Source organism: Bos javanicus, chromosome 15 (assembly GCF_032452875.1).
Source record: "Bos javanicus breed banteng chromosome 15, ARS-OSU_banteng_1.0, whole genome shotgun sequence".
NCBI classification, from domain to species: domain Eukaryota; kingdom Metazoa; phylum Chordata; class Mammalia; order Artiodactyla; family Bovidae; genus Bos; species Bos javanicus.
In genome coordinates, this window is record NC_083882.1 from 80,061,891 (window position 1) to 80,086,603 (window position 24,713).

General features: G+C 36.9%; 1 protein-coding gene and 1 pseudogene across 2 annotated transcripts; both read left to right on the forward strand.

Annotated features, from left to right (window-relative positions):
- Positions 1-566: 566 nt before the first annotated feature.
- LOC133261483 (olfactory receptor 8K1) lies at positions 567-4,287 on the forward strand. Of its 2 annotated transcripts, XM_061439962.1 has the most exons (2): positions 576-1,481; positions 4,101-4,287. In XM_061439962.1, exons 1-2 carry the CDS (start codon positions 576-578, stop codon positions 4,263-4,265), a joined length of 1,071 nt encoding a protein of 356 aa, XP_061295946.1. In that variant the 3' UTR covers positions 4,266-4,287. The 2 variants fall into 2 exon arrangements, with proteins under 2 accessions (XP_061295947.1, XP_061295946.1); XM_061439963.1 differs by lacking the exon at positions 4,101-4,287 and having other exon boundaries at positions 567-1,508.
- Positions 4,288-20,331: 16,044 nt separating this feature from the next.
- On the forward strand, positions 20,332-21,334 carry LOC133261484 (olfactory receptor 8J1-like; annotated as a pseudogene).
- The last annotated feature ends 3,379 nt before the right edge of the window (positions 21,335-24,713 follow it).

Below are 24,713 nucleotides of genomic sequence, written 5' to 3' on the forward strand. Positions count from 1 at the left end.
TACATTCTGGAGGGTACGTGGCACACCCAAGGCCACAGAGAGAGGTTAAGGAGAGAAAGAGAGAAAGAATGAGAGTAAGAGAAGACAGCATGGTTCTGCCTTTGTTGTGATCAAGGATGGGGTGCCTACATTAAATTTTTGTTGGTTAATTTAAAACATAAGAGCAGGAGTTATAAAATTCAGAAAGGGAAATGTAGGGTCAATCAAGCTGGCAGTTACTTATATCATTCAGGGCTTTCTAAAAGGGAAATTTCATGGATAGGACAGCCCAGCTATTTATCTAAGTGTTTAGCTAGAAATATGTTTATTTGAGATTATATCTTTGAAATCTATTGTCTCAGCAATGAAAAGGTTAATATCAGAACTTACATAACAATTTAAAAAGCTGATCATTATGCACTTACATTGCAATGTGAATATAGGTAGGTGTAGTCTTGACCTGATGAGAAGATGAATCTGTATTTATAATTTTAGACAAAGAAAAGGACTCACATATAATGTATTAAATTCTCCTAGATGATAGCACTGCAAGTACAAAGTATTGATTTTATACCCAGGTAACCAGGATGGACCCCATGGAGAAACACAATCATACTGCCATGCACAAGGTGACTGAGTTTGTTCTTACGAGGATCACAGACAGTCCTGAGCTGCAGGCGCCTCTCTTTGGAATCTTCCTGGTCATCTACTTGGTCACAGTGACAGGAAATCTGGGTATGGTTATCCTGACCCATTTGGACTCCAAGCTACATACTCCCATGTACTTTTTCCTTAGACATTTGTCAATTACTGATCTTGGTTACTCCACTGTCATTGGCCCAAAAATGATGGTCAACTTTGTGGTGCACAAAAATACAATTTCCTACAATTGGTGTGCCACCCAACTGGCATTCTTTGAGACTTTCATTATCACTGAACTCTTCATTCTATCAGCAATGGCCTATGACCGCTATGTAGCCATCTGCAAACCTCTTCTCTACGTGGTCATCATGGCACAGAAAGTGTGTTGGGCGCTGGTACTTACTCCCTACCTCTACAGCACCTTTGTGTCACTATTTCTCACCCTTAAGTTATTTAAATTGTCCTTCTGTGGCTCTAATGTCATCAGTTATTTTTACTGTGACTCTGTCCCTCTGATATCTCTGCTCTGTTCTGACACACATGAGTTAGAATTGATCATCTTGATCTTTTCAGGCTGCAATTTGCTCTGTTCCCTCTTGATTGTTCTTGTATCCTATATGTTCATTCTTGTGGCCATTCTCAGAATGAACTCAAGCAAGGGGAGGTACAAAGCCTTCTCCACCTGTAGTTCACATCTGACAGCGGTGGTCGTGTTCTATGGAACATTACTGTTTATGTACCTGCAACCCAAGTCCAGCCATACTTTTGCTGTTGATAAAATGGCCTCTGTGTTTTACACTCTGGTGATCCCTATGCTCAATCCATTGATCTATGGCCTAAGGAACAAAGAAGTAAAAGATGCTCTGAGGAGAACTTTAACCAATTGATGCAAAATTCCCAACTAATATCTTAATACAAGTTGCAAATGTGGGTCCAAAATCCTTGTAGAAAGCTCTATCAGTCCAATGAAAGCATCAAAAATAAAAATGTTTTACCACATTGTTTCATCTTTTTCAGGATAAAATGCTTCCTTTCATATTTCCCAGGACTCTTCTCCACCTCACCTGAATAAACATGGTGTCAGATGATTAAGTCTCAAGTGATTTTCAAGATCATATTGGAACCTATGTCATTTAGAAAGAAGGCAAGTCATGCCAAATTTTTGGTCAAATTCAGACTTGCAAAGGTTAAAAAAGTATTTATCAGTCAAAATAGAGTACAATGGACCAAAAATTAGTGATATATATGTTAAAGCAGGGACTGTACTAAAGGTAAAGAATATTAAACCATGAATAATGTGTAGACTAGACAAGAGGCAAGGAAGTGAATAAGCTTATGATTATAACTGAACAAGTTATTTCAAGAACATATGCAATACAGAAAATAAAGTATACCTCTCAGAATTAAATTTTCAGTCAGATTGAGTTAATATTTTCTATCTCTGGGATACAGTGGAGATTTTGGAAGATATTTAAATTAAGAAACATGAGAAGCCTACTGGCTAACTCTGAGTCTCCCTTGACAGAGTCACATGCTATAGTTAGCTTTGGTTTATGCTAGCTTCCTGATAAACATGTTTATTTAGGATAGCAGATTCAAAAAAAATGAGTTATCCGGTCATTTTCTTGTGGTTGTTGTTGGTTTTCAGTCACTAAGTTGTGTCTGACTCTTTGACACTCCATGGGCTGCAACACACCATACCTCCCTATCCCTCACTGTCTCCCAGAGTTTGCCCAAGTTCATGTCCATTGAGTCAGGAATGCTATCCTACCATCTCATCCTCTGCCACCCTCTTCTCTTTTTGCCCTCAATCTTTCCCAGCATCAGGGTCTTTTCCATTGAGTCTGTTCTTCACATTAGGAGGGCAAAGTATTGGAGCTTCAGCCTCAGCATCAGTCCTTCCACTGAATATTCAGGGTTGGTTTCCTTTAGGATTGACTGGTTTGATCTCCTTGCAGACCAAGGGACACTCAAAAGTCTTCTCCAGCACCACAATCTGAAAGAATCAATTTTTTGGTGCTCAGCCTTCTTTATGGTCCAACTCTAACATCCATACATGACTACTGGAAAAACCACAGCTTTGACTATACAGCCTTTTGTCAGTAAAGTGACATCTTTGATTTTTAATACACTATCTAGGTTTGTCATAGTTTTTCTTGCAAGGAGCAAACATCTTTTAATTTCATGGCTGAAGTCACTGTCTGCAGTGATTCTGGAGCCCAACAAGAGACAATCTGTCACTGTTTCTACTTTTTCTTCTAGTTGCCATGAAGTGATGGTACTGGATGCCATGATATTTGTTTTTTGAATATTGAGTTTTAAACCAGCTTTTTTACTCTCCTCTTTCACCCTCATCAAGAGGCTCTTTAATTCTTCTTTCTGCCATTAGAGTGGTATCTTCTGCTTATCTTATCTGAGGTTGTTGATATTTCTCTCAACAATCTTGATTCCAGCTTGTAACATCCAGCTTGACATTTCACATGATGTGCTCTGCATAGAAGTTAAAAAAAGAGGATGATAATATGCAGCCTTGTCATACTTCTTCCCCAAAATTGATCCAGTCAGTTGTTCCACATAAGGTTCTAACTGTTGCTTGTTAAATCTTATACAGGTTTCTAAGGAGACTAGTCAGGTGGTCTGGCATTATCATCTCTTTAAAAATTGTCCACAGTTTGTTGCGATCCACACAGTCAAAGGCTTTCAGTTAATCAATGAAGCAGAAAGTGATGTTTTTTCCTGGAATTTCCCTTGGCAATTTGATCTTTTGTTTCTCTGCCTTTTCTAAACCCAGCTTGTAATCTGAACGTTCTTGATTCAAGTACTGCTGAAGCCTAGCTTGAAGGATTGTGTGTATACAGTCATTTACTAAAGTGACATAAATATTTTGCAAATCCATAGCAATGATAACCCAGGTTAGAGACAATTGGTACATTCTAGGGTTAACTGACCTTTCGTTGTGTATTTTGCTTTCTTCCTCAGCTTGTATACACAGATCCAGTATTTTGCATGAACTCTGTGCTAACAAAATGCTTCATCCTTTGTACTTACTCAGGGCTTCCCTGGTAGCTCATGGTAGAGAATCTGCCTGCAATGCGGGAGAACTGGGTTCAATCTCTGGGTGAGGAAAATCCCCTGGAGAAGGGAATGGCTATCCATCCTAGTATTCCTGCCTGGAGAGTTCCATGGACAGAGGAGCCTGGCAGGCTACAGTCCATAGCATGCAAAAAAGTCAGACATGACTGAGCGACTAACACACAGCAAATGAACTGATTCCTTATACATTAGTTGTTTGAATAGACAATTTTTAGATTTTTAAAAGGTTATAAACACTACCCCAGTCATTTTGATTCAGTCTAACATTCAAAGTGAAAATTTTGGGTAATTAAATCAAAATATGAACCAGAGTCTCTTTATCTTCAGTTCAGTTCAATCACTCAGTCATGTCCAACTCTGCGACCCCATGAATCACAGCACACCAGGCCTCCCGGTCCATCACCAACTCCTGGAGTTCACTCAAACTCATGTCCATTGAGTCGGTGATGCCATCCAGCCATCTCATCCTCTGTCATCCCCTTCTCCTCCTGCCCCCAATCCCTCCCACCATCAGGGTCTTTTCCAGTGAGTCAACTCTTCACATGAGGTGACCAAAATATTGAAGTTTCAGTTTCAGCATCAGTCCTTCCAGTGAACACCCAGGACTGGTCTCCTTTAGGATGGACTGGTTGGACCTCCTTGCAGTCCAAGGGACTCTCAAGAGTCTTCTCCAACACCACAATTTAAAAGCACTAATTCTTCGGTGGTCAGCTTTCTTCACAGTCCAACTCTTACATCCATACCTGACCACTGGAAAAACCATAGCCTTGACTAGATGGACCTTTGTTGGCAAAGTAATATCTTTGCTCTTTATCTTAGATGCATGTATTTTATTTATTTTCCCCTTCTTTAATGTACTGCCATTTACTTTATTGTTACCACAAAAGGAAAAAAAAAAAAGAAAACTATCCCTGTGAGATGGTGGATATGTTAATTAGGTGATTATGATAATATTTCACCTTTATACATGTATATCAGAATATCATATTTGCACACTGGAAATATATACAAATTTTATTTATTAATTTTATCATTATAAAGATAAAATTTTAACTTTTTAAAATGAATCAATGAAATAAAATATAACAAATTAAATTAAAAAGCACACAATTGCATTCTCCAAGAACATCAATTTTACTTGCTACAGTACCTATGGATCCTGTCTGTAAGTATATTTATTGTCATGAATAAATTTTATTTTTTAGAGCAACACTTTATATTGTACTGTAGAGATTTTTGGTCACATATTTTCCCCCAGTTATATCATTTCCTTTACTTTTCACAATCCATAAGTGAAGTTAAATAATATTGAAAGCAACTTTAGTTTCATCCACATAGGAAAGCATTTAAGAAACCATGGTACATCATATTCCCTACAATTTACTTTCCTAATTTGAGAAAGCATCACATTATTCTTAGTTAATAAAAGTTCCTTTTTAAATTTTTTATTGAAAATTAATAAAGTGATTCATGGCAATGAATAAAGTGATACATGATGCAATGCTATTATAATGATATTAAATTAATGCCTTGAATTGACTTCAGCAGGGCAGACTTCAAGAAGCAAGATTTCTACAGCAATACCCTCAGAATAATTATGTTTGTCAGATTATGACACTTTATCACAGCATACAACTGTGGAGTACACATTGATCTCTTTTTATTTGGATATTCTTTGACTGATAGACCTAGTTGTTAGCAGATTTTAATTTCTTTGCCACTATAAAAAGTGCTGTAACAAATAGCTTTGTACTTATAACATGATACACTATTGCTTTTTGTTTATAAAATAGATGCATAAGGATTCTTCCACATTCTAACTGTGTTGTTGGTAAATTATTTACCTATTTGCATAATAATTTAAAATAAAAAATAAAATGCTAATAAAAAGTACTGTGCTTTGTGGTAGAGTGTGGAGCAATTCACTGTAAAGAGACATTGAGGAACATTTCAGGATAGTGGAAATTCTCTCTTATTGGGAGCAGTAGTAGCATGTCATCATTTTTCAAGGTCAGCATACATACTTCACATTTTTTAATATTCTATTGTGCCTAAAATATACATTATTAATGTCTTTATTTTTTTTTATTATTAACAGTGTTTTTATTTACAAAGAATTATTTTTATTTGGCTGTTTGGAAAACCACTAACATTTTTCACTTTTAGAAAACATTAAATAATAAACAAGATGTTATACAGTACTTTGGATAACTTCTTCGATCAGTGTAGTGCAATGTACTATTGGCACCTAAAAGTCAAATTTTCTATTTTCCCCTTTCATCTCCCGTTGTGCAGTTATATGACCAAAAAGGAAATGAATCATTAAAAATGGATCTAAAGCTGTATTTCCTGGCCCCTAACTCAAAGGCTTACTGATTTATATTCCCCCTCCAGCCCTGCCTCCACCAAGTTAAATGATGAAAGATTCTACAGTCCTATTGTTCCAAAAACAATATCATTTTGTGGGGCTTGGAGATTCCAATTGATGAGAGAAACTTCTGCTATTAGGTGAAGGAAAGGTCCTGGCAGTGGTGTTGGGCATGGCACTCTTTTTCAATAGCCAGGTTAAGTTGTCACACACACTGCAGGGAGATTGCACCAGATAAAAATCTCTCTCAAGCTATGTTCTTAGCTATAGTCTCTCTAAAAATTTGAAATATCATCCATTAAGCAAGTGAAAGGGTTATAACTTTACTAAGAAAAAAAATACACACCACCACATTAGGCTGTCACTGAGATACTAAAATATCTGCCCATCATACTCTTTTGGAATAAATAGATTTTACATTTTTTCCTATTTTTTTTGGGGGGGGGGTTTGTTTTTGTAACACTTCTAGGCTTGCCATAAACAGAGAGGTCTCTGTTTATGGCAAGGTCTCTGTTTATGGCAAAGGTCTCTCTCTCTCTCTCTGTTTATTAATGTGTTTAAAATGGAATATGACTTTTTCAATACTATTTTTGCTTTTTTTAGACACTTTTCTAGAATTTTTATATAATCCATATAGACAAAGATTTAAAGGATATATAAAAGTATATTAAATATATATCTATAACTCATTGCACAAACTTCTGAACTATATACATAGCTTGCAATATTTCTCTATACTGATAATACTGTCATGACAATATTAACTTAATACCTTGAACTGACTTCATCAGAACAGTCTTCAAGAAGCAAGGTTTCTACAACAAGACCCTCAAAATAATTATGTTTTTCAGATTGTGATGCTTTGTCATTATTAGGCCAGGCAGAACCTCTTCTCTTGTTTATTTATTTTTTCTTCCAAGTTGTTGTGGGCAGAAATGTGTCCCACCAAAATTGATATGTTGAAGGCTCAATCCACAGTATCTCAGAACCTAGTGTATTCAGAGATAAGGCTTTTTAAAGAAGTAATTAGTTAATACAAGTTATTAAAGTGAGCTATAATCCAATATCATAAGTGTCCTTATAAGAAGAGGCTAAAACACATAGAGAGACACCAGACACTTCGATGTACCCAAACTGAGTGACAATCACATGAAGATACAGCAAGAAGGGGGCCATCTATGCAAGGAAAGAAGCCAAGGAGAGAGGCCCCAGAAGAAATCAAATCTGTTAATCTCTTACTCATAGACTTTATTTATTTGTTTAAGATTTTTTTGATATGTGTGCTTATTTGCTTAGTTGTGTCTGCCTCTTTGTGACCCTTCGGACGGTAGCCCTCCAGGCTCCTCTGTCTGTGGGATATTTTAGGCAAGAATTCTGCAGTGGGTTGCCATTTTCCTCCTCCAAGAATCTTCTGACCCAGAGATTGAACTCGTATTGGCAAGAGATTCCTTGCCTGCTGAACCATCGCGGAAGCCCTTTTTGATATGAACTGTTGTAAAGTCCTCACTGAACTCGTCACAGCGTTGCTTCTGTCTCATGTTTTGCTTTTTTTGGACCATAGGCATGTGGGATCTCAGCTCCCTGACCGTGGATCAAACCCACACCCTCTGTGTGAAGCCTTAACCAGTGGACCATTAGGGAAGTCCCTTGATCATGGGCTTTTAGACTCCAGAACTGAGAACACGTATTTCTTTTATTTAAACAAACCTGTTTTTGGTATTTGTTATAGCTGCTCAAGCAAATGAATACGTTTTTCATCTTTATTCATTTACCCCACGATGTGGGCTTCCCAGTGGCTCACTTGTAAAGAATCCGCCTGTAATACAGGAGACACAAGTTTGATCCCTAGGTTGGGAAGATCCCCTGGAGAAGGAAATGGCAACCCAACCCACTCCAGTATTCTTTCTTGGGAAACCCCATGGACAGAGGAGCCTGGCAGGTTACAGTCCATGAGGTCGCAAGAGTTGGACATGACTTAGTAACTAAACAACAACAAAACCTTACTAGATAACCATCCCAAAGTATTTAATGTGAACCTACTCCAACTTCCAGCTTTAAATTCAAGGCCTAAAGGGGAAAATAATCTGACACACACATACACACAAAATGTTGTTGCAAAGAGAACTTAAGCCCCAAAGCTGATAATTTCTCCAGGGCATTTTTCTTTCTACATGATTCTCTTAGTCTTTAAATGCATGAAAATATATGTCTAAAATATTTAGTGTTTAAAAAAAATTGTGTGAAAGGAAATTTATAGACATTAAATAAAAGTTGTAATTTCAAATATTATATTTGATCCTTGCCTAGAATTTATCTTCTACATTTTTTCACCTGAAATACATTTATAAAGAGAGGGTTAAAATAATATTTTTAATATAGAATATTTTTTGGAGGACATAGCTTCACCTTTAATATCCAATTTATCCTATTCTTGAAATAATGACTGTGCTAAATTGTATTCTTTGAAGTAAAAGTAGGAAACAAAGAGAAATAGTGTCATATAAAAACAAAATGTGTAAATGGAATTTGTTTTTATTTCATTGTTAGTCCATTTGTTTCTAGCTCTTTGGTTTGCATTTTTGCCATAATGAGTCGCTGAATGCAACAAAGTTACTTTGATAGATACACTTTAATCAGATGTCATGGAGTTGAACTCATTTCAATAATATATGTCATACTGTCACCAAAAAAAGAAGAAGAAAACTGAAGAGATGTCTGGTTGAACTCCTAGGGGGAGATCTTATCAAACAGCAAATCCCAGATGGCATCTTCCCAAAGGATGCAAAAGACAATTTGTGGATATTAGAATCACCTGGGTTTTAGTTAGGTTCTCAAAGGTTTATAAAGCCCCACCAACTCTCACTGACACAGCCAAGTAGAAATTCTAAGAGGCTGAAACAGATGTGCCTTAGAGGTGGGTGTAAAATATTTATCTTATTTTGGTATAATGGCCTTCCCATGGCAGATGCATGTTGATGTATGGCAAAACCAATACAATATTGTAAAGTAAATAATAATAATAATTTAAAAAATTTAAAAAATAAATAAATAAAATGGACTTCAAAAGATGAAATCTACACCTCAAAATGCACCACGTCACTTTCATTTTGGAAGGCATCAGACATTATGTATGATCAAATAGTACAATACTTAAGTAAAGGTTGGAGAAAACAAGTTATTAAAAACTATCTAGCTGTTTATATTTCAAACTTACAACTGGTATCATTAGATATTATATACTTATACCACTATTTAAACAATGGATTTTTGCTCACTGAGATTATTTTTATCATACTCTTGTTTCTGCAATACTAACTAGAATGAAAAATTCATCTTTCACACACATATGCAAAAAAACTTGTGAAGGAAAACTGAGTACAGAATGACCCAACTTTAAATGATGATTCTTTTTGAGAATACAATGATATACCATCAATTTTCTCAAGAAAATTTCCATTAGCTCTGGTAATATATTCAATACAATAGAGGTGAATATATATATATATATATATACATACACATAATATATAACCAATGCTATAATAATGTATATTTAGATAAATCATCTATGTACAATAAAATGAATCTGACAACATTTTACTCAAGAAGTTTTCAGAAAGAAGACTTCAGTTTGAAGAGACAGTGCATAAACAGGATCAAGACATTAAGAACTGCAGACCCCTAAATTTCTGGTTTGATAAGACAAGGCTTTCTGTAACATTCTCAAGGAGAAAATGAAACCCAGGAAGAAAGAGAATGCTCATTTACTGGGATGCTTTTAGTTCAAGTAACCCAAAATAAAATATCTGAAATACATTTACTTAAAAAAATACTGGCCTTATAATTTTATAATAAAATAAATTTCTAAGTACGTGGAGAAAATTATTATATATATATATAATTATTATTATTACTCCTCTTTAGTCATAAGCATTGTTGCTAATTTAAAGATAATTCCCCTCTCTTTTAGCCTTCCTGTTACTCATTAGTGCTCATAAGAAGATTGAAAATGCCGAGAGTATGATCAGGAATGATATTTTTCAATACCACAAGTTCAAGTTTTGTAACCTCATTTGAGGCTACATCCATTTGCAGTTTCTGGTAGCATGGGGCAACTGCTGCAAATGATGTGCAATCTTTTTTCAGATAATAAGGTACCTCTCACCAATCTATATATTTGAAAAATCAATATGAATATGAACACAAAATGCCAGAGATCCTAATACAATCCAAATTCCCTACTTTGACACATTATCTTCTGCCAGAAATGCTGTAACCCTGCTTAACTTATTCTTAAAATTTTACTCCTCCCTTCCAATTTCTACCCCTTCCAATCATACAATTTCTATACTTTCCAATCATGTAATTAATTATCTTTATAACAGCAAGAATAATCTTTTTTTAAAATTTAAACCTGACCTTATTATTCACCTACATTAAAACCTATCAGTTTTACAATTTACTAGAAAAAAATTCAAATATTTATTGTGACCTAAATTATCTGATTTTACTGATTTTATTTTCAGATTTTCAATGTATCCTGGTATAAGCTAGTAAGACAAGACAAATAATGTGAACCTGATTGTGAAATGTATTGAAAATGAAGCTAAAGATACTTCAATTATTCTAAAAACCAAAGCTTAGATTGCATGAATTAATAAATCAAAAATTTGTGATACTGCCATTTGCCTACCAGCTAATCTGAGAATCATGACACAGCGACCACTAAGGATAACAGTCAATGACTGTGGTAATGACCCAGGGAAGCCTAGACCTAAGAAAGGAAAAGAGGGGGTGCTTAGGATGGCAAAGTATTGCATAAATTGCCAAATACTTCAATGTGGAACCTTGAATAAGAAAACTAGAGGATGAATAGAATGCTTGTGATCTAAAATAGTTGTTTTTTTGAAATGTAATTTTACAATTTAAGATCAAGCATATAACCAGTGAGGCATTAGACTTCAGCAGAAATACAGGAGCTGGTATAACTTGGAAAATTTGTTTGGGTTGATAGTTGATATGTTTGCCAAGGGAGACAATGGAGACACTGACAATTGTAGACAAAACATTAAACATTGTAAACATGGAGAAGACAAAAAAAAAAAAAAAAAAGAGGCATGGTGGGGACAGGGGAAACACAGAAGCAATATTCTGTAGCTCAGTGTCTGAGGGGAAAAAAAGCTAGAATCTCAAAATAGAGGATTGTCCACAGTGTATAAGGATGGAGGTTGATTGAGGAACATATTAGGAATTTTTCTTACAACCTTTAACAAATAATTTTGAAATAAATGAAAAAAATATAGTATACCTATCAAGGTAGACATTTTCTTAAGTACCTGTAAGAATAAACACAAGAAATGTGTCCCAGACTTAAATATTAACTTGCCTGAATGTTTTATAAATGTCTCATAAGAACCTAAATTTAATATGTTCAAAGTATCACTTTGATCACTTCATTGTAAATCATATCTTTTAATATTTGAAAAATGTCATGGCCAATGGCCTAACTGTGAAAAGATGACAAAAGTCTTTCCTATTCCTTCAGTTCAGTCATTCAGTCGTGTCTGACTCTTTCTGATCCCATGGACTGCAGCATGCCAGGCCTCCCTGTCCATCACCAACTCCTGGAGTTTACCAAAACTCATGTGCATTGAGTGATGCCATCCAACGATCTCATCCTCTGTCGTCCCCTACTCCTCCTGCCTTGAATCTTTCCCAGCATCAGGGTCTTTTCCAATGAGTCAATTCTTCCCATCTGGTGGCTGAAGTATTGGAGCTTCAGTTTCAGCACCAGTCCTTCCAATGAATATTCAGGACTGATTTTCTTTAGGATGGACTGGTTGGATCTCCTTGCAGTACAAGGAAGCCTCAAGCATCTTCAACAACACAGTTCAAAAGCATCAATTCATCGGCACTCAGCTTTTTTTATACTCCAACTCTCATATCCATGCATGACTACTGGAAAAACTGTAACCTTGACTAGATGGACTTTTGTTGGCAAAATAATGTCTCTGCTTTTTAATATGCTGTCTAGGTTGGTCATAACTTTGTTTCCAAGGAGTAAGAGTCTTTTAATTTCATGGCTGCTATCACCATCTGCAGTGACTTTGAAGCTCAAAAAAAAAAAAAAATAGTCAGTCACTAATTCTACTGTTTCCCCATCTATTTGCCACTGGAATGCAAAAGTAGAAAGTCAAGAAACACCTAGGATAACAGGAAAATTTGGCCTTGGAATACGGAATGAAGCAGGGAAAATGCTAATTGAGTTTTGCCAAGAGAACCCACTGGTCATAGCAAACACCCTCTTCCAACAATGCAAGAGATGACTATACACATGGACATCACCAGATGGTCAACACTGAAATCAGATTGATTATATTCTTTGCAGCCAAAAATGGAGAAGCTCTATACAGTCAGCAAAAACAAGACCGGGAGCTGACTGGGGCTCAGATCATGAACTCCTCATTGCCAAACTCAGACTTAAATTGAAGAAAGTAGGGAAAACACTAGACCATTCAGGTATGGCTTAAATCAAATTCCCTATGATTTTACAGTGGAAAGTGAGAAATAGATTTAAGGGACTAGATCTGATTGATAGAGTGACTGATGAACTATGGACAGAGGTTTGTGACATTTTACAGGAGACAGAGAACAAGACCACAGCCATGGAAAAGAAATGCAAAAAAAGCAAAATGGCTGTCTGGGGAGGCCTTACAAATAGCTGTGAAAGAAGAGAAGCGAAAAACAAGGAGAAAAGGAAAGATATAAGCATCTGAATGCAGAGTTCCAAAGAATAACAAGGAGAGAAAAGAAAGTCTTCCTCAGAGATCAATGCAAAGAAATAGAGGAAAACAACAGAATGGGAAAGACTAGAGATCTCTTCAAGAAAATCAGAGATTCCAAGGGAACATTTCATGCAAAGATGGGCTCGGTAAAGGACAGAAATGGTATGGACCTAAAAAAAGCAGAAGATATTAAGAAAAAGTAGCAAGAATACACAGAAGAATTGTACAAAAAAGATCTTCACAACCCAGATGATCACGATGGTGTGACCACACTCACCTAGAGCCAGACATTCTGGAACGTGAAGTCAAGTGGGCCTTAGAAAGCATCACTACGAACAAAGCTAGTGGAAGTGATGGAATTCCAGTTGAGCTATTTCAAATCCTGAAAGATGATGCTGTGAAAGTGTTACATTCAATATGCCAGCAAATTTGGAAAACTCAGCAGCGGCCACAGGACTGGAAAAGGTCAGTTTTCATTCCAATCCCAAAGAAAGGCAATACCAAAGAATGCTCAAACTACCGCACAATTTCACTCATCTCACACACTAGTAAAGTAATGCTCAAAATTCTCCAAGCCAAGCTTCAGCAATATGTGAACCATGAACTTCCTGATGTTCAAGCTGGTTTTAGGAAAGGCAGAGGAACCAGAGATCAAATTGCCAACTTCTGCTGGATCATGGAAAAAGCAAGAGAGTTCCAGAAAAACATCTGTTTCTGCTTTCTTGACTATGCTAAAGCCTTTGACTGTGTATATCACAATAAACTGTGGAAAATTCTGAAAAGGATGGGACTACCAGACCACCTGACCTGCCTCTTGAGAAACCTATATGCAGGTCAGGAAACAACAGTTAGAACTGGACATGGAACAACAGACTGGTTCCAAATAGGAAAAGGAGTACGTCAAGGCTGCATATTGTCACCCTGCTTATTTAACTTATATGCAGAGTACATCATGAGAAATGCTGGTCTGGAGGAAGCACAAGCTGGAATCAAGATTGCTGGGAGAAATATCAATAACCTTAGATATGCAGATGACACCACCCTCATGTCAGAAAGTGAAGAGGAACTAAAAAGCCTCTTGATGAAAGTGAAAGAGGAGAGTGAAAAAGTTGGCTTAAAGCTCAACATTCAGAAAACGAAGATCATGGCATCTGGTCCCATCACTTCATGGGAAATAGATGGAGAAACAGTGGAAACAGTGTCAGACTTTATTTTTAGGGGCTCCAAAATCAGTGCAGATGGTGATTGCAACCATAAAATTAAAAGACACTTACTCCTTGGAAGGAAAGTTATGACCAACCCAGATAGCATATTCAAAAGCAGAGACATTATGTTGCCAATCAAGGCTCATCTAGTCAAGGCTATGGTTTTTACTGTGGTCATGTATGGATGAGAAAGTTGGAGTGTGAAGAAAGCTGAGCACTGAAGAATTGATGCTTTTGAACTGTGGTGTTGGAGAAGACTCTTGAGAGTCCCTTGGACTGCAAGGAGATCCAACTAGTCCATTCTAAAGGAGATCAGTCCTAGGTGTTCATTGGAAGGACTGATGTAAAGCTGAAACTCCAATACTTTGGCCACCTCATGTGAAGAGTTGACTCTTTGGGAACGACTCTGATGCTGTGAGTGATGGGGGCAGGAGGAGAAGGGGATGACAGAGGATGAGATGGTTGGATGGCGTCACTGATTCGATGGACATGAGTTTAAGTGAACTCCGGGAGTTGGTGATGGACAGGGAGGCCTGGCTTGCTGTGATTCATGGGGTCACAGAGTCAGGCACAACTGAGAGAATGAACTGAACTGAACCGAACTGATGGGACCATATGCCATGATCTTATTTTTCTGAATGTTGAGGTTTAAGCCAACTTTTTCATTCTCCTCTTTCACTTTATCAAGAGGCTCTTTAGTTCTTCTTCACTTTCTGCCATTACGGTGGTGTCATCTGTATGTCTGAGGTTGTTGATATTTCTCCTGGCAATCTTAGTTCCAGTTTCATCCAGCCCAGCCTTTATCATGATGTACCCCTCATCTAAGTTAAATAAGCAGAGTGACAATATACAACCTTGATGTACTCCTTTTCCTATGTGGAACCAGTCTATTGTTCCATGTCCAGTTTCACTGTTCCTTTCTGACCTGCATACAGATTTCTCAAGAGGCAGGTCAGATGGTCTGGTATTTGAATTTTCCACAGTTTGTTGTGTTCCACACAGTAAAAGGCTTTGGCATAGGCAATAAAGCAGAAGTAAATATTTTTTCTGGAACTCTCTTACTTTTTTGATGATCCAGGGGATTTTGGCAATTTGATCTCTGGTTTCTGTCTTTACTAAAACCAACTTGAACATCTGGAAGTATACGGTTCAGGTACTGTTGAACTTTCTAGCTGCAGCACTGGAATGGCAGCTGCATGGCATGGAGCAGCCGTGAGGACATACCCCACATCCAAGGTCAGAGAAACTCCAGAAAGATGGGAGGAGGTGCAAATTCAGGTTTAGAATCAAACTCCATTACCTCCAGAGATGCTCAGAGGGCTCAAACAAACCTTGTGTGCACCAGGACCCAAAGACCCCACAGAGACTGAGACAGAACTGTGTTTAAGTGTCTCCTGTGGAGGTAAGAGTCAGCAGTGAACTGCCACAGGGACAGGGGCTCTGGGAGCAGCAGATTAAGGTATGGCATAAGCCCTCTTGGACGAGGTCGCCAGTAACCCTATCAGAGAGCTGCCAGAACTTACACAGGACTGGGAAAAAGACTCATGGTGGGCACAAACAGAACCTTGTCCACCAGGACCCAGGAGAAAGGAGCAGTGATCCCACAAGAGACTGACCCAGACTTACCTGTGAGTGTCCAGGCATCTCCAGCAGAGGCGTGGGTTGGTGGTGGCCAGCTGCAGGATGGGGGGCACTGAGTGTAGCAGTGTCTGCATGGGATCTTTTGAAGGAGGTCACCATTATCTTCATTACCTGCAGCACAGTTTGGCCCCAGGTAAATAGCAGGCAGGGAACACAGCTCTACCCATAAATAGAAAATTGGATTAAAGATTTACTGAGCCTGGCCCCACCCATCAGAACAAGACTCAGTTTTCCCCTCAGTCATTCTTTCCCATCAGGAAGCCTCCATAAACCTCTTATCCTTCTCCATCAGAGGGCAGACAGGCTGAAACCCACAATCACAGAAAACTAACCAATCTAATTACATGGACCACAGCCTTGTCTAACTCAATGAAACTATGAGCTATGCCCTATAGGGCCACCCAAGACAAATGGGTCATGGTGGAGAGTTCTGACAAAACGTGGTCCACTGGAGAAGGAAATGGCAAACCGCTTCAGTATTCTTGCCTTGAGAACCACATGAACAGTATGAAAAGGCAAAAAGATAGGACACTGAAAGATGAATGCCCCAAGTCAGTAGATGCCCAATATGCTACTGATCAGTGGAGAAATAACTCCAGAAAGAATGAATGGATGGAGCCAAAGCAAAAACAATATCCAGTTGTGGATGTGACAGGTGATAGAAGCAAAGCCTGATGCTGTAAAGAGCAATATTGCATAGGAATCTGTAATGTTAGGTCCATGAATCAAGGCAAATTGGAAGTGGTCAAGCAGGAGATGGCAGGAGTGAACGTCGACATTTTAGCAATGAGTGAAGTGAAATGGACTAGAATGGGTGAATTTAACTCAGATGACCATTATATCCGCTACTGTGGGCAAGAATCCCTTAGAAAAAGTGGAGTAGCCATCATAGTCAACAAAAGAGTTCAAAATGCAGTACCTGGATGCAATCTCAAAAATTACAGAATGATCTCTGTTCATTTCTAAGGCAAACCACTCAATATCAAGGTAATCCAAGTCTATGCCCCAACCAGTAATGCTGAAGAAGCTGAATTTGAATGGTTCTATGAAGACCTACAAAACCTTTTATAACTAACACCCAAAAAAAGATGTGCTTTTTATTATAGGGGACTGGAATGAAAAAGTAGGAAGTCAAGAAACATCTGGAGTAACAGGCAAATTTGGCCTTTGAGTACAGAATGAAGAAGAGCAAAGGCTAAGAGAATGCACTGCTTATTGCAAACACCCTCTTCCAACAACACACAAGAAGACTCTACACATGGACATCACCAGATGGCTAACACTGAAATCAGATTGATTATATTCTTTGCAGCCAAAGATGGAGAAGCTCTATACAGTCAGCACAAAGAAGACCTGGAGCTGACTGTGGCTCAGATCATGAGCTCCTTATTGCCAAATTCGGACTTAAGTTGAAGAAAGTAGAGAGTACCACTAGGCCATTCAGGTATGACCTAAATCAAATCCCTTTCCTGTTCCTAATGTAACACAAATTATATCACAGATATTATCTTTTTTCTTCTTCCAATTGTTAAATTTACCTCTTCTCTCTATTGCCAAGTTTTCTACTTTGGCTCATTATCTTCTGCCAGAAATCCTGTAATACTGCTTAGCTCATTGCTAAAATTGTATTTTCCTCTTCAATTTTCTACTCCCTTCCCACATATATTTTCTACCCCCTTCCAACCTATAATTTCTACCCCTTTCCAATCATATAATTCATTATATTTGTAACTGCAAGATTAATCTTTTTTTTAATATAAATGTAAAGATGACCTTGTTACCCACCTACCCAAAAACCTATCAGTGTTTTACAATTTACTTAGAAAAAAATCCAAATATTTATTGTGACCTACATTATCTGATTTTACTAATACTCACTATTATTCAGTGACTCTGGCCTTAAAGGAAACACTAGCCTCTATTAAGTTCCCATGACACAAACAAACAAAATCAAAAAAGACTTTTTTTGTTTTTGGACAAAGGACAGCATCTTTAGGAAATACACTATTCTTATAATTGTGAATGTATCTCTTAAAGATGCCTGGAATCCTGGGATATTCTTCCTGTGATTTATTCAGTACTTGATTACTTCTCATTCTTTAGGTTTTAGTTGAAATTTCACCCACAGAAAGGAATTCTCTTAACAACATCTAATAAGTAATTCTCCCAGGTTATCTTGATAAATCACTTTTGTTTAATTTACTTATGGTACATAAAACAATCTACAGTTATCTTGTTTATGTGTTTTATTCTAGCCCTTTGTTTCTTTCTCATTACTGGAATAGTAGGTCCAGAGGCTCACAGGACTTCAGACTGGGACTGAATTATACCACTGGCTTTCCTGGCTTTATACCTTGTAGGCAGGAGATTGTGGAATTTCTCAGCCTCCATAAATAGGGAACTAAACTCCTCAAGATAAACCTCCTTTACATATATATATAGGCTCCCCTCATAGTTCAGTTGGTAAAGAATCTGCCTGCAATGCAGGAGACCCAGGTTTGATTCCTGGGTCAGGAAGATCCCCTGGAGATGGAAATGGCAACCCAGTCCAGTATTCTTACCTGGAGAATCCCATGGGCAAAGGAGCCTGGCAGGCTAAAGTCCATGGGGTCACAAGAATCGGACACGACACAGTGACTAAACCAACCAACCAACCAACCAGGTCCAGAGGTAAGGGGCAAATAAAGTAACTGAAACTTTAATATCTCTTGGCACAAGTAGGAAACAAATAAGATTATATTGTTGTTGTCCAGCTCTTTGTGACCCCATGAACTGCAGCATGCCAGGCTTCCCTCTCCTTCACTATCTCCCAGAATTTGCTTAAACTCATGTCCATTGAGTCAGTGATGCCATCCAACCATCTCATCCTCTGTCACCCCCTCTTTCCCCTTCCCTCAATCTTTCCCAGCATCAGGTTCTTTATCAATGAGTCAACTCTTTGCACCAGATGGCCAAAGTATTGGAGCTTCAGCAACAGCCCTTTCAACGAATATTCAGAGTTGATTTCTTTTAATATTGACTGGTTTGATCTCCTTGCTGTCCAAGGGACTCTTACAAGTCTTCTGCAGCACCACAGTTCGAAAGCGTCAATTCTTGGACACTCAGCCTTCTAGTATGACTCAAAGTGCTAAGAGAAAGAATGATTTGGAGTCAGAAACGACTAATATCAAATACTCAAAACTGTTTGGCGTTATTACCACCTTATTTCTTCATTTGTTTTATATCACTGCTTCACTTTTTATTTCATTGCAGAATTTTTTTTTTAACCGTCTTTAGGAGAAGAGATATCAAATCTCTTCTTTAGAAGAAGAGATATCAATAACTTTTATTGGTCAGGCAATTATGATACATATCTTAAAAATCACTTTACTGAGTTATGTTTGACATAAAAGAGCTGTATGTGGTTAATGCATACAATTTGATGAATTTGAAGATAAGTATATATTAGTGATAGAGTTACCAAAAATCTATGCTGTAAACATATCCACCATTCCCAAAAGTATCATCTTGCCCATTTTATTATGATTATTTTATACATATATATAATTAAATTTTTGTTAAAGGGTAGATCTTATGTTAAATGATGAAATAGTGTTGATTCTTTGGATCTAAATTTTACCTTTTTGTATAAGAGACTGTGATAGAATATTTAAGACCACAGACTATTACTGAGATCAATTAAAAGTGAGAAGGGACTATAATTGGCTTATTTAGTAACAGGAAGCTATCTTTCAAACAGATATTTCTAGGAAAATATTATATCATAATTCCATGCTGATTCTTTGGCAACTATATACGATGTAATTTTCAGAGAAGCCTTATGAAAATAAAATGTTTAGCATTATTACAGCAATAAAAATTATCAAAAGTGTAAAAATGACAGAATTTGCAATTTCAGTCTACATTGACTAAATGTTAGTACAAGGATGGAATAAAGAAAAGAGGGCAGAATGGTGATTGGATCAGTGGTACAGTGGTGAAGAATCCAACTGCCAAAGCAAGAGATGTTGGTTTGATCCGTGGATCAGGAAGATCCTCTGGAGGAAGAAATAGCAACCCACATTAGTATTCTTGCCTGGAAAATCACAGGGACAGAGGAGCCTGACAATCTACAGTCCATGGGGTCACAAAAAAAGAGTTGGACATGATTTAGCAACTAAATAATATTTTAAAATGACTAGATCATGCATTATTCAGAAGAAGCAAATATTTTCAAATTAGAGATTACAAGGAATATTGAATTATTTGGATGCACACAATTACTCAAGAGTTTCTCACACTCAGTGCAGAAGATATCAATATGATGTCATGGCATGAATCATGGCTTTAAATATTTTGAAGCTAATAAGATATCCATAACTTAATAAAATTCAATGGATTGGATCTTTGAAATATTCATAATGTTGGATCATCTATTTAATTTGCTACACTTGAATGTTCTTTTTAATAGATGATTTCAAATATGATTTAATACCTAGAAACATGAGTTCAATAAATTCTTTGAGGAAATCTCATCCAAGGGATGCTTTTGCCATCTATTGACAGTCCTAGAAGATAATTCCTTAATTTCTAACCAAGTCTCTTTTTCTTCCATATAGATGACTTTCCAAACTCATAGATGGCTAACGGAAATTTCACCCGAGTCACTGAGTTTATTCTTATAGGAGTCTCAGAAAGTTCAGACCTCCAGATCCCACTCTTCTTTGTCTTCCTGGTCATCTATGGACTGACCGTGACAGGGAACCTAAGCATCATCACCCTCACCAGTGTGGACTCTCGACTTCAGACTCCCATGTATTTCTTCCTCAGGCACTTGGCTATCATCAATATTGGCAATTCAACTGTCATTGCCCCTAAAATGCTGATAAACTTCTTAGTAAAAAAGCATACCACCTCCTTCTATGAATGTGCCACCCAACTAGGAGGGTTGTTGGATTTCATTGTAGCTGAAATTTTCATGTTAGCTGTGATGGCCTATGACCACTATGTGGCCATTTGTAACCCCCTGCTCTACATGGTGGTGGTGTCTCGACAGGCCTGCTTTCTGCTAGTTTCCCTCACATACCTCTATAGCTTTTCCACAACTGTTGTAGTTTCATGTTGAGTATTCTCTATGTCTTATTGCTCTTCCAATGTAATCAATCATTTTTACTGTGATACCGTCCCTCTGTTAGCATTGTCTTGCTCTGATGCTTCCTTTCCAGAAACAGTAGTATTCATATCTGCATCTACAAACTTGATGTTTTCCATAACTGTAGTTGTAGCATCTTATTTCAACATCATTGTGTCCATTCTAAGGATACGCTCATCAGAAGGAAGGAAAAGAGCCTTCTCTACATGCACTTCACATATGACAGCAGTGTCAGTCTTCTATGGAACTCTGCTTTTCGTGTATTTGCAGCCTCGAAATAATCATTCACTGGATACTGATAAAATGGCCTCCGTGTTTTATATACTGGTGATTCCCATGCTGAATCCCATGATTTACAGCTTGAGGAACAAGGAAGTGAAGGCTGCCTTGAGGAAATTTCTGACCAATTATTAATATAGTGTTAGAAGTCTATAGGTCACTGAAGAGAGAGTTAAGATAGGCTACCACTGTGTGGAATATAGTCTGAACAACATTAGAAGCTAAAGGAATGGATGATTTTCTGATTTTACAATTTCTGTTTTGTTTTTTGTTTTTTGCTTTGAAAGTTTTATTTTGATATTATTGACATATACCACATGTATTTAAATTGGACAGCTTGGTAAGGTTTGAAATAAATATATACACATAAATGAAACCATTACTATAACTAGGATAATGAACATATCATATCCATTACCTTCAAAGTTTCCTTATATTCTTTTGTAATTCTCCCTTCCTGATGTTCAGTGTCTTAAAACCATTGTTTCATACATTTTGACTGAGTGGGGCTTTTACCTTGGTTATTTCAGGTGACAGCATAAATCTGGTCTCTGTTTCTCTACATTTTTGCAGAAGCAGAAGTTGATTTTTTACTATATATATTTTAGTTCTTTTCTTACTGATTTATCTAGGGATTATAATATGTACCTTATCACAGTGTACTTCAAACTAATAAAAACTTAACTCTGGTAAAATGCAGAACCTTTACTGTACTCTCCATTTGTGCTATTACTATATCTACATATGTTATAAAACCAACATTATAGTTTTAAATAGTGCTTCATATAACCTAATACATTCAAAGAATTTAAGAAAAGTAAGGTCCTAGTCCACGTCTTTCAAACAGAAATCTTAAATACAAGCCCTTTTTTCTAATCTAAAAAGTGAAAAATTTGAGACAACAGCCACAGAAATTTTGGGGATAAACAGCTAGTGAAAGTCAGATCCATATTATTTGTACAAAATCTGTGCAATTCACTGGTCTCGAGGCATGTAGGTGTGGAGACTTTAGTATCCCAGGAAAGGTTGTGTGTGCGTGTGTGTGTGCATGCATGTGCCCAGTCATGTCTGACACTTTGAGACCCCATGGACTAGCCCACTAGGCTCCTCTGTCCATTGAATTTTCCAAGCAAGAATATTCAAATGGGTTGCCATTTCTTCCTCCAGGAGATCTTCCTGATCCAGGGATAAAACCCACGTCTCCTGAGTCTCCTGCAGGTTTTTACCTGCATTCTCCTGCATTCTTTACCACTGAACTACCCAGGAATCCCAGACAAGGCTAAAAATATAAAGACATATTTATGTAACCACTCATGAGACAGAGTTTGTAGTCTGACACAACCTTGTTAATTTTTTCCAAAATAAAAAAGGAAAGGAACAAATAAAATAAACTCTCTTAAGATTATAACAATATTTAAAAATGTTTGTAATATGATGTCCCCATGTCCAACACAGACTCCAAGTCCCCTGAACATCAATGTTTTCAAGAAAATTAGCGTAATCCTTGAAGTGACAACAGAGAGTGATTCTGTGTGCTCCTGCTCCCTTCTCAGGCTTCAGTGTCAGTCTGTGTATCTTAGGTTGGGAATTTTTCAGCTTTATGTCCTCTCCTGCCCACTTCATCATCTTCATCCCAATCTGTTTTGTACACATAGAACTGTTTGGTGGGAGAGACTGTTCTGTCTTTTTCAGTGGTAGCAAAACTCTTCTTTGTAAAACTTCAAGATCATGGGTCAAAGTGCTAAAGAGAAAAATCAAAAAGTAAAACTTCTCAAATAAAATTTGAAAAAGTAATTTTATCTATCACAATTATAAAAATTCTAAAAATCAATGAAAAGAAAAATCAATTAAAATGAACAAAATTTAGACATTTAAGATGGAGATATATGAATGAACAATAAGTATATAGAAAATTGTTCAGTATAATTAATCAAGTAAGTGAAAATCAAATTCACAATATTATTTTTTATCCCAGTTTCAATTTATAAATCTTTTTTTTAAATTTTGACTTCAAGTATTGGCAAGTATGTGGGGAAAGTATGAATTCTCATACATGGTTTTAGGTAATGCAAATGCAACAGTTAGCTTAGAAATCTGCAGTTTGTTATAAAGTTAAATATATAGTTATCTATGTTCCAGTAACTTCCCTCATAGATCTATTGCTATGGAAATTAATACCTCTTTACACATGCACGACTGAGCGACTGATCTGATCTGATCTGATACACATGCATGCTAAGTCACTTTAGTTGCACCCGACTCTTTGCGACACTATGGACTCCTCTGTCCATGGAATTCACTAGGCAAGAATACTGGAGCGGGTTGCACGCCCTCTTCCAGAGGATCTTTCCAACCCAGGGATGGAAACTGCATCTCATCTCATGTCTCCTTCATTGGCAGGCAGGTTCTTTACCCTCTGGGAAGCCCCACATATCTGCACATATACAGTTATATAGGAGTGTTAACACTAGACTTATTACAACAAGCCAAAATTCAAATACCCATCAATAAGAGGAGAACAGTTAAAGATGGGATATATGCATATAGTCAATTATTATGTATCTGTATAAATGCAGCACAAATAAATTTCAAAATCACTATGCTGAGTGAAAGACTGCTTATTTGAGACTATTTATTGTGTGATTCCACTTATATGAAATTCAGAAACAGGGAAAATAAGCTTATAGCAGCAATAAGTAGAAGTTGGGGGATGTTGTTCATCATTATAATGGGAGTAGCCTGGGGTGTAGGGATATTCTGGGGGCATTTAAAATATCAGGGACCATTTTTGGTGTTGATAATGTTCTATATCTTGAATAGGTATTAGGATCAAATGGCACATTTATTAAAACATACCCATTTTTACATTTTAGATCCATCTTTAACTATATTGAATTCCCCTCAATTCTACATGAGGAGTTAATAGAGGAAGAGAGCATGGCTAAATGTTATGATAGGGAATATATTACCTTCTGTTATATTTTAATATCTATGAAGTTGTGCTGAACATTATGCAAGAATGATGAGATAGCTCAGAAAACACTACCATTTAGACTATTGTAACACATTTCACAGCAAGAATTATGTGTTTGTCGTGTTAAAGGCCAATGTATGTATATCACTCAAAGATGAAGTTTTAATTGCAAATCTTCTAGTCACAAATTACACGTTTTTGATCAAATGAAATAGTTTGTCTTAGCTCGGAGTCCTCTTGGGATGTGGGGATAGTAATATCTATATCATATAGGTCAAATGCTATATTTTTAACCCAGGGCCTACTACTTATTTTACTAGAAAAAAAAAAAAAAAAAACCTCTATGCAGTGATGATGATTCATTTACAGTTTTATCATGACTTTTCAAACTGTTCCAGTTTTGCTGAAATAGAACTCATACAGTAATGCTTTTATTGTTATTTAAATCACTGACTCTGTGAGTAAGTACTTTATGACATGTAGGTCTCCGTGGAACTCTACAGATCATTTACGCTGCTTTCTTCCTTTCCTTAAATTATTCCTTACAATTTTTCCACTAGAGAATATGCAAAATATCCTGGAGAATTAGCAGGCACCACAGGCAATTTCTTTGCTA

What these genes read in the sequence shown, in the direction of transcription:
- LOC133261483 (XM_061439962.1), top strand. Translation starts at nt 576, where the DNA reads ATGGAGAAACACAATCATACTGCCATGCACAAGGTGACTGAGTTTGTT. An exon ending in GGAACAAAGAAGTAAAAGAT is followed by an intron (nt 1,482 to 4,100) that starts GCTCTGAGGAGA and finishes ACAGCACACCAG; the next exon opens with GCCTCCCGGTCCATCACCAA.